Source organism: Oncorhynchus nerka, linkage group LG23 (genome assembly GCF_034236695.1).
Source record: "Oncorhynchus nerka isolate Pitt River linkage group LG23, Oner_Uvic_2.0, whole genome shotgun sequence".
Taxonomy (NCBI): Eukaryota; Metazoa; Chordata; class Actinopteri; order Salmoniformes; family Salmonidae; genus Oncorhynchus; species Oncorhynchus nerka.
The window spans coordinates 13,366,757-13,377,585 of NC_088418.1; the positions used below are offsets into that span (position 1 = coordinate 13,366,757).

A 10,829-nucleotide genomic window follows, 5' to 3' on the forward strand; every position below is an offset into this window, starting at 1 on the left:
GTAGCAGCTACTGTCTGATGTTGAGGGACTGTTGGACACTCCTGTGCCTGCTGCTATAGACCTCAGCAGGTCCTCCTCTGAAACACCATGGGAGACAACAGAGCTGTTTTAGGTGTTGTCACACACACGTCAGACAGGGTTAGGACCTTGGCTTGCAGGCTGTGACTGTGGCTGTAGCTGGGGTCTGGAGGCAGGTCAGACAGGGATGGACCCACACAAGCAGGGGAGGAGTGGAGGGAGTTGAGTGAGGGAGGGAGGGAGGGGGGTGAGGAAGGTGAGGCGTAGCTTCATCAGGGCTTTCGTCATCTAGAGGCAGACGTGAAGGACCCAGGGATGATGTCAAGGCATGGCTGCGGGAAGACGTTCTGGGCTGGGGGTATAGAACAGGAGGTCTGACTGAGGGTCCCACACCACCGCATGCTGCACGTCCTACGACCCAGGACACACACACAAATAGGTATTGTTGTGTTACCTATTTGAAATAGTACTACCTAAAGCCTCAATCTTCTGCCTTCCTTGTGTTCCAGTAGGCACGTGAATATGAGACTATGAAGTCTGGCAATGCGAGACTACAGCATTTACCTGTGTTGTCGGTCTCCAGGTGAAGACTACAGGTCCAGAAACAGGTCCAGACCACAGCGTTGGAACGTTCCCTCACCTTCCCTCTGAGGGTGGTGTAAGCTGTTTTTAGTCACCCCGTACAGACTGATGTGTGTGTGTGTGTGTGTGTGTGTGTGTGTGTGTGTGTGTGTGTGTGTGTGTGTTAGTGTGTGTGTGTGTGTGTGTGTGTGTGTGTGTGTGTGTGTGTGTTTGGTGTGTGTGTGCGTGCGTGCGTGCATGTGTGTGTGTGCGTGCGAGTGCGTGCTTGCGTGCGTGCGTGCCTTTGTGTGTGTGTGTGTATACTCGGCCCTGTCTCAGGATGGTAAGTTGGTGGTTGAAGATATCCCTCTAGTTGTGTGGGGGCTGTGCTTTGGCAAAGTGGGTGGGGTTATATCCTTCCTGTTTGGCCCTATCCGGGGGTATCATCGGATGGGGCCACAGTGTCTCCTGACCCCTCCTGTCTCAGCCTCCAGTATTTATGCTGCAGTAGTTTATGTGTCAGGGGGCTAGGGTCAGTTTGTTATATCTGGAGTACTTCTCCTGTCTTATCCAGTGTCCGGTGTGAATTTAAGTATGCTCTCTCTAATTCTCTCTTTCTCTCTTTCTCTCGGAGGACCTGAGCCCTAGGACCATGCCTCAGGACTACCTGGCATGATGACTCCTTCCTGTGTGTGTGTGTGTGTGTGTGTGTGTGTGTGTGTGTGTGTGTGTGTGTGTGTGTGTGTGTGTGTGTTGTGTGTGTGTTCCAGACATCATAGGAATGGTGAGAGACATCTCCATAGCAGCGGGATCTAATTTCAGCACTTCTCCTCCCTTCCCTCTCCTTTTCTCTATCTCCTTGAATATATATTATTTGATTTATTTTGTGCTTCCGACTTTAAATCATACATCTTTGAAGGGTTGGTCATTATTTTTTTTAAATGCACTTGATTTTGGCCTGAATGATCAACACTGGTTGAAATTGCACAGGCTCTACAGTTGGCACCATTGTCTTGTTTTTTTTTATTGACGGATAACTAGGGGCACACTCCAGCACAGACAAACAAAGCATGTGTGTTTAGTGAGTCCGCCAGATCAGAGACAATAGGGATGACCAGGGATATTCTCTTGATACGTGTGTGAATTGGACCATTGTCCTGTCATTCTGGCCATTCATAATGTAACGAGTACTTTTGAGTGTCAGGGAAAATGTATGAAGTAAAAAGTTCATACAGTAAGAGTCTTTAGGAATGTAGTGAAGTAAAAAGTGCATACAGTAAGTGTCTTTAGGAATGTAGTGAAGTAAAAAGTGCATACAGTAAGTGTCTTTAGGAATGTAGTGAAGTAAAAAACAGTCAAAAATATAAATAGTAAAGTAAATGACAGATACCCCCAAAAACAACTTAAGTAGTAGTTTTAATTATTTTTTACTTAAGTACTTTACACCACTATTGGAACTCTACTTGATGGATGAAACACCATTATATCATATTAAATTCCATCATTTGGTGTTTTATGTTGACGGTTGTGTCTCAGGCACCACTACAGAATCTCCCATAAGTGTTCAATTGGGTTGAGATCTGGTGACTGAGATACAAGCAGACACACACAACCTTTAAACCCCCTATGCTCTTTGAGACCCCTCTTTCAAAATCACTGAGGTCGCTTCTTCTAGCCATTGTAGCCAAAATAATGGGCAACTGGGCAGTTTTATGCAGGACCCTAAGCATGGTGTTGTTACACTTTAATTACTTAATTAAGGAACCACAACTATGTGGAAGCACCTGTTTTCAATATTTATTGTATTTATTTAACCTTTATTTAACTAGGCAAGTCAGTTAAGAACAAATTCTTATTCACAATGACGGCTTACCAAAAGGCAAAAGGCCTCTTGCGGGGCCGGGCCTGGGTTTTAAAAAATTATAATAAATACAATATAAATATAGGACAACACACACATCAAAACAAGAGAGACAACACAACACTACATAAAGAGAGACCTAATACAACAACATAGCAAGGCAGCAGCACATGACAACACAGCATGGTAGCAACACAACATAACAACAACATGGTAGCAACACAACATGGTAGCAGCACAAAACATGGTACAAACATTATTGGGCACAGTCAACAGCACAAATGTCAAGAAGGTAGAGACAACAATACATCACACAAAGCAGCCACAACTGTCAGTAAGAGTGTCCATGATTGAGTCTTTGAATGAAGAGATTGAGATAAAACTGTCCAGTTTGAGTGTTTGTTGCAGCTCGTTCCAGTCGTTAGCTGCAGCAAACTGAAAAGAGGAGGACCAGGGATATGTGTACTTTGGGGACCTTTAACAGAATGTGACTGGCAGAACGAGTGTTGTATGTGGAGGATGAGGGCTGCAGTAGATATCTCAGATAGGGGGGAGTGAGGCCTAAGAGGGTTTTATAAATAAGCATCAACCAGTGGGTCTTATGAGGGTATACAGAGATTAACAATTTACAGAGGAGTATAGAGTGCAGTGAAAATATACTTTGTATCCCTCATTTGCTCAATTGTTTCCTTTATTTAGGCAGTTATCTCTATTTGGATGAGAACATTACCGCCCTCTACTGAAAGAGATAGAGGGATGGCATGGTAACGTGTTGAACATGCATTGTATTGGATAATAAATATTCACTACACAAATACTAGATATGTATACACATTGCCTTTGATATCTCGGGAGATGCTGCGAAAAGAATTGGAGGATGCGGGCATCGATCCCGCTACCTCTCGCATGCTAAGCGAGCGCTCTACCATTTGAGCTAATCCCCCAGTTGTTGTTATAGGGGAAGTTTTGAGTACTAGACTCACGTCACTGCAAGAGTTTATAGTACTGGGCTAATTAGTTATCAATGGCTAGGTTTCATCCACTAGTTGAAATGTCTATTTCCTTGTACATTAGTTTTCGGGAAGGGACGCAGCTGACAGTGTCATGTGACCTTTCTAAGCCAATCGCAGGGTAAAAACAAACCAGCTCAATTCAGGAAGTGAGTCAGCTGACACATGTCATATTATCACAATTATATTGTAACGTTAGTCCAACTCCAAAAAAGATTTATTCGTTTAAAAAAAACGTGTAATACACTATTATTTATCGTGATTCAAACGGTATCTCAAACTTAGAACCTCACGTAAGATTCTAATGATTGAAATTTACAAAGTGCTGCTGCAGGATTTTGGACTCTGAATTCGTGATTAGTCTACTCTACCTGTCTGCTCCATTCATGGCCAGTCCAGTCCCGAGTGTGTCTGAGTTGGTTGCCGAGGCTCGACGTGTGTACGAGCAGAGCTTCGGGGGAGATGGTCCACAGGTGGCAGTGTGTGCCCCAGGCAGGGTCAACCTGATTGGGGAGCACATCGACTACAACCAAGGATTCGTCCTCCCTATGGTAATAATGTCATGAATGTTGTGTTTATTATATCAATGGTTATTTATTTAGGACTGTAAAGTGTCACTTATATAGTCCAGTCCACACTGGTTACACAGATAAATGAACTCCCTGCCGTTTGTATTGACAGCTGAAGTACAGTACCAGTCAAAAGCTTGGATACACCTAATCATTCATGGGTTTTTCTTTATTATCTGGATTTTTATTTTATTTTATTATTCTACATTGCAGACTATTCGTGAACCCATCAAAACAACGAAATAACACATAGGGAATCATGTAGTAACCAAAAAAGTGTTAAATCAAAATATATTTTACATTTGAGATTTTTCAAAGTAGCCACCCTTTGACTTGATGACACTCTTGGCATTCTCTCAACCAGCTTCATGAGGAATGCTTTTCCAACAGTCTTGAAGGAGTTCCCACATATGCTGAGCGCTTGTTGGATACATCATCCCAAACCATCTCAAATGGGTTGAGGTCAGTGGATTGTGGAGTTCAGGTCATCTGATGCAGCACTCCATCACTCTCCTTGGTCAAATAACTCTTACACAGCCCAGAGGTGGGTTTTGGGTCATTGTCCTGTTGAAAAACAAATGATAGTTTGTGCTGGGCAGGCAGGCTCAAGCGCAAACCAGATGGGATGGCATATCGCTGCAGAATGCTGTGGCAGCCATGCTGGTTAAGTGTGCCTTGAATTCTAAATAAATCACAGACAGTGTCACCAGCAAAGCACCCCCAAAACATCACACCTGCTCCTCCATGCGTCACGGTGGGAACCACACATGAGATTATCCGTCTACCTACTCTGCGTCTCACAAAGACACTGCGGTTGGAACCAACCATCTCACATTTGGATTCATCAGACCAAAGGACAGATTTCCCCCGATCTAATGTCCATTGCTGGTGTTTCTCGGCCCAATCAAGTCTCTTCTTTGGTGTCCTATAGTAGGGGTTTCTTTGCAGCAATTTGACCATGAAGGCCTGATTCACACAGTCTCCTCTGAACAGTTGATGTTGACATATTAATTGAACTCTGTGAAGCATTTATTTAGGTTGCAATCTGAGGTGCAGTTAACTCTAATGAATTTATCCTCTGCAGCAGAGGTAACTCTGGGTCTTTCTTTCCTGTGGTGGTCCCCATGAGAACCAGTTTCATCATAGCCCTTGATGGTTTTTGCAACATCACTTGAAAACTTTCAAAGATCTTGAAATGTTCCGGATTGACTGACCTTCATGTCTTTCAGTAATGATGGACTGTCAATTCTCTTTGCTTATTTGAGCTGTTCTTGCCAAAGGGATATCTTCTGTATACCACCCCTACCTTGTCACAACACAACTGATTGGCTCAAACGCATTAAGAAGGAAAGACGTTTCACAAATTAACATTTAACAAGGCACACGTGTTAATTGAAATGCATTCCAGGTGACTACCTCATGAAGGTGGTTGAGAGAATGCCAAGAGTTTGCAAAGCGGTCATCAAGGCAAAGGCTGGCTACTTTGAAGAATCTCAAATATAAAATATATTTGGATGAGTTTATCACTGTTTTGGTTACTACATGATTCCATAATATGTGTTTTTTCATAGTTGTGATGTCTTCACTATTATTCTACAATGTAGAAAATTGTACAAATCAAGAAAAACCCTTAAATGTGGTGGTGTGTCCAAAATGTTGACTGGTACTGTATGTGGTTATTTGATTTGTACAGGGTCATTGTATATAGGCGAGGAGACATTGGAAATGTACATGACATGGCTGTACAGATACCCAGCCCAGAAGCAAAGGAGACATTGGAGATTTATTTTTTTATGGAATATCTACATAGGCGTACAGAGGCCCATTATCAGCAACCATCACTCCTGTGTTCCAATGGCACATTGTGTTAGCAAATTCAAGTTTATAATTTTAAAAGACTAATTAATCATTAGAAACCCTTTTGCAATTATGTTAGCACAGCTGAAAACTTGTTCTGATAAAAGAAGCAATAAAACTGGCCTTCTTTAGATGAGTTGAGTATCTGGAGCATCAACATTTGTGGGTTCGATTACAGGCTCAAAGTGGCCAGAAACAAATAACTTTTTTCTGAAACGTGTCAGTCTATTCTTGTTCTGAGAAATGAATGCTATTCCATGCGAGAAATTGCCAAGAAACTGAAGATCTCGTACAACGCTGTGTACTACTCCCATCACAGAGCAGCGCAAACTGACTCTAATCAGAATAGAAAGAGGAGTGGGAGGCCCTGGTGCACAACTGGGCAAGAAACAGACGCCTCACAAGTCTTCAACTGGCAGCTTCATTAAATAGTAGCCGCAAATTACCCGTCTCAACATCAACAGTGAAGAGGTGACTCCGGGATGCTCTGTCCAATGTCTGTGTTCTTTTGTCCATCTTAATCTTTTCTTTTTATTGGCCAGTCTGAGATGTGGCTTTTCCTTTGCAACTCTGCCTAGAAGGCCAGCATCCCAGAGTCACCTCTTCACTGTTGACCTTGAGACGGGTGTTTTGCGGGTACTATTTAATGAACATGGTTTTACAGATCCCCAGCCCAGAAGCACTCATCAGTCAGTCACATATCTCCAATGCGGTATCTCTTTCATCCTTGTGCCAGGCTCTGCCCATGGTGACGGTGGTGGTTGGCAGTAGGACCTCTGGCCAGAGTGCCTCCATCATTACTGCTGCTAAAGATGTGGAGGAGCCCAGGAGAGTGGACTTTGACTTGCCCAATGACAAGGCTCCTCTGTCTCCTGGGAAACCCAGCTGGGCCAATTATGTCAAAGGAGTGGTGCAGCACTACAGAGGTGAATGGAAAACAATACCTCATGTATCACATCATGAGTCCTGTTGAAATGTGATGTGTTGTGTCACTCTCTCTCTCTCTCTCGCTCTCTCCCCCTTTGTCTCCTCTCTCTCTCTGTCTCTCTCTCTCCCCCTTTGTCTCCTCTCTCTCCCCCTCTCTCTCTCACTCCCCCCCTCATTCATATATATATATATATATATATATATATATATATGTATATATGTATATATGTATATATATATATATATATATATGTATATATGTATCGCTGTCTCTCTCTCTGCTCTCCCACCTCTCTATATCTTTCACTTTCTGCCCCCCCCCCCCCTCTATCTCTCTGTCTCTCCCCGTCCCTCCCTTCAGCTCCTCCAGTCCCAGGGTTCAGGGCAGTGATAGCCAGTAGTGTCCCTCTAGGGGGCGGTCTGTCCAGCTCAGCCTCTCTAGAGGTAGCCATGTACACATTCCTACAGCAGCTCAAGCCAGGTGAGTGGACTATATTTGGGTGACATCCAATAGTCTGTGAGTGAGGCTAGATGTCATAATGCCATCCCACTACCCTCCTCAGATGACGGGGACAAGGTGGCGAAGGCGGTGGCGTGCCAGAAGGCAGAACACACCCATGCAGGTGTGCCCTGCGGCATCATGGACCAGTTTGTCTCTGTGCTGGGCAGGGAGGCTCATGCTCTTCTCATAGACTGCAGGTAACAGGCCTGGTTATAGGCTCAAGTGTTATGTATGGCTAATGCTATAGGCTCATTGTAAAGTAACGCTAACACTGTACTTAAAAGGGTTGTTACTGTCTTTTTACTGTGTAATACGCTGCTGTTGTCCACTCAGGTCTCTGGAGGCCACTCCTGTCCCTCTGTCAGACCCAGGCCTCGTCATCCTCATCAGTAACTCGAACGTGAAGCATTCTCTGACGGGCAGCGAGTACCCTAGCAGACGACGACAGTGTGAGGAGGCAGCTGCCATCTTGGAAAAAGCCAGCCTGAGAGATGCCACACTGAAGGACCTGGAGGGTAAGAACGAGAGGAGGTTCTAGTCTAATACAGTCAATCATCGTGTTCTGATATTTCTTGTGATCCCCCCCATTGTTCCAGATGCTAAGAGCCGATTGGACGATGAGACCTATCGAAGGGCTCGTCATGTAATTGAGGAGATAGAGCGGACGTCCCAGGCAGCAGAGGCCCTGAAGAAAGGGGCCTACAAAGAGTTTGGCAAACTCATGGTAGAAAGCCACAACTCACTCAGGTGAATAGAGAACACCCTCATAGAAATCTTCAGTCAATGTGTTAATGTCCAGAATACTTTTTTTCTGCATGAAAACCATGATAGAAATGCATCCCTCGGTAATGTGTTCCCTACTGTCAGGGACTTGTATGAAGTGAGCTGCAAGGAGCTGGATGAGCTGGTGTCTGCAGCCGTAGAGGTGGAGGGTGTGTTTGGCAGCAGGATGACAGGGGGAGGGTTTGGAGGATGTACCGTCACACTACTGCAGGCTGAAGCCATAGACAGGACCATGCAGCACATACAGGTGAGGAAGAACACACACACACACACACGGCAGGTGAATTGTTAGATATTACTGCACTGTTTGAGCTAGGAACACAAGCATTTCGCTACACCCGCAATAACATCTGCTAAATATGAGTATGTGACCAATAAAACATTATTTGACACACACACTGTGAAGGGAACTTGGTGACAAGCACAAACGAATCACTGTGGATAAAAGCTCTTTTAGAATCTCTTCTGTCACTTTAAGACAAACTGCTCGGTCCCGGGGCTGTGTCTTGCCCGGACAGCCCTGAGAGAGAGAGAGTGTGTGTGTGTGTGTTTGTGCACGCACGCCTGTCTGTGTGTGTGTGAGAGCACTGAGCATGGGTTACGGCAGGAGAATAAAAGCTAGCAGCGTCCCTTTATTAGCATTCGAGTCCGGTCGCCTCGCTGTCCTTCTCTCCCGTCTCCCACTGCCAGCAGCTCTGAAACAAACAGCCTTTTGCAACTAGCCAGGCCTCAGCTCACTGACAGGAATCCTAAACAGCACAAGACCATGAAGAAACAGAACTACTGATAGATAAATCGACCTGCGCAGAACACCGGCTTTTTACAGATCCAGCTTCCAGACACACTGGGACTATATTTTCTGATCTTTTTTGTCTTCTCATCATTCTTGGGTCTTTTTGTGACTCGCTCATATCCCGGATACAGATTCGCCCTTCCACCTCTGAAACCAAAGTGTCTTCAGGATACAAAAGACACTTGAAACTTCTAAGTTTGTTTGAACAGCACTGCATTCCATAGAAAAGAGACAAGAACAGGAGTGTTCCACAAGAGTTCCACCACTTCCAATCCAGAGTGTTCTAATCTTGTGTTCTAACCTGAGCAGAGGTCGTCTCAGTGCCTGAGGATGCTGAACCTAAACTCCCCGGACAGCAACACTTATAGCAACAGTAACTCCCTGTCGGATCCCGTGTCTCTCAACGTTGGCGGGGAGATCTACACCACGACCCTGGACACTCTGACACGCTACCAAGACTCCATGCTGGGGGCTATGTTCACCGGACAGATCTCCACGCTCCGGGACAAACAAGGAAACGTGTTCATCGACCGCGATGGGAAAGTTTTCCGCTATATCCTGAACTTCCTGCGTTCCAGCTCCCTGGACCTGCCGGAGGGGTTCTCTGAGATGAGGCTGCTGAGGAGGGAGGCAGATTTCTTCCAGATACGCCCCCTACTGGATGAGATACGGCGGTGCGTCGAGGCCGGACCGCTCAGCCTGAGAGACGCACCCAGAGGAGCCATGCTGCTGTTGGATGTGGACTGCCAGGTGTGTGTTTTTCTTTGCGTGTTTGCTAGCGTTGTAATGTAAGCATGCGTGTGTGCATGTGGGTTGGTTAATGTGGATCGTGGGTGTGCCTCCACATTAGCACTGCAACATCAACCTGTCGTTCTCATTCCAGGTACGCGTGCTACACTACAACCTACGCCGTGCTCCTGAGAACTACGAACTCCGCACATGCTCAGTGCGCATCCTCACTGCCGAAATCTTCTGTACCTGGCGTGCCTTTCTGGTTCTCCTCTGTGAGCGTTTCTCTTACCGTAACACCCAGGGTCCTACCTCCCCCCTCCCCAGTGACCAGCGCCACAACCGGCTCAAACTGGAGTGGGTTCCCCGGCCAGACGAACTTCCCCAGGACCAGTATGAGAAACAGCAGTACCGAGGACTCGTCGTCTCGGACTCTTGGGCCACACAGACCCACTCTGGGGACCTATGTGATGTCATCATCCCGCGCCGCAGCCCCTGTGAGGTCAAAGACATGCGCGGGTTTGTGGAGGAGCTGCTGACGGTGTCTCTGGCGGAGGGTTTTAGGGTCGACTCAGTGACCCCTGACCGCATGGACATTTTGAACTGCCGTACTCTGCAGCTTGTGCGTTAGTGATATAGCTTATTCCAGCTCACCACTGAACCACCAGTCATAGACTTACTAAAATAACAAAGGTCACCCTATATTGTTTCCAACCTACTGAAATGACTGCTTATGAATGGTCTATAACTAACAGACTTTACTAACATTGGAAAGGTCCATCTATAATGTTTACAATCCTCTCTTTGATGTGAAGCTGAGACTGATCCTGCCATCTGAACCCTCTAACGAACTCTGACCTCAGTAGCCCTGCCGTGGAGTCCGTTCTAAACTGTAGGGTAGGCCTTCATCTGGTTTTACAGAATAGACCCTGTCCCCAACAATAAGGAATGGTTGTCAGCTCGTCCTGTTGATGATCAGTGCATTTGTTAAAGAGAGAGACGGAGACAGGTGTGTTAGTTTGTGGATTGTCTGTGAGAGAGTGTGCTGCATTGGTAGGAGGGGTGATCTGACCATTCCACAGAGCGGGTATGAGTACATTTGTTGGTACTGTTTTGTAAAACAGTGTTACATTGTAATAAACTGACCAGTCTGTAGATATGTTTTCAGCTCATCAAATTTAATAAAAACACTACTAAATGAAATGTATTTCTCCCTGAA

The 10,829-nt window shown here is 45.5% G+C and overlaps 1 protein-coding gene and 1 non-coding gene across 2 annotated transcripts; one reads left to right on the top strand and one right to left on the bottom strand.

Moving 5' to 3' along the window:
• Nucleotides 1-3,311: 3,311 nt before the first annotated feature.
• Nucleotides 3,312-3,384, bottom strand: trnaa-agc (transfer RNA alanine (anticodon AGC)). Its single transcript has one exon. It is a non-coding gene; the product is annotated as a tRNA-Ala (tRNA).
• Nucleotides 3,385-3,581: 197 nt separating this feature from the next.
• On the top strand, nucleotides 3,582-10,829 carry galk1 (galactokinase 1). The gene is made up of 9 exons (XM_029628922.2): nucleotides 3,582-4,001; nucleotides 6,613-6,802; nucleotides 7,165-7,284; nucleotides 7,367-7,502; nucleotides 7,639-7,820; nucleotides 7,902-8,052; nucleotides 8,173-8,335; nucleotides 9,191-9,631; nucleotides 9,765-10,829. The coding sequence occupies exons 1-9, from the start codon at nucleotides 3,837-3,839 to the stop codon at nucleotides 10,239-10,241; spliced, it is 2,025 nt and encodes a 674-aa protein (XP_029484782.1). The 5' UTR covers nucleotides 3,582-3,836; the 3' UTR covers nucleotides 10,242-10,829.

Bases quoted from the DNA above. Each gene is read 5' to 3' on its own strand.
- galk1 (XM_029628922.2), top strand. From the start codon at position 3,837: ATGGCCAGTCCAGTCCCGAGTGTGTCTGAGTTGGTTGCCGAGGCTCGA. The intron at 6,803-7,164 runs GTGAATGGAAAA...CCCTCCCTTCAG, and splicing joins AGTGGTGCAGCACTACAGAG to CTCCTCCAGTCCCAGGGTTC. The intron at 7,503-7,638 runs GTAACAGGCCTG...TTGTCCACTCAG, and splicing joins GCTCTTCTCATAGACTGCAG to GTCTCTGGAGGCCACTCCTG.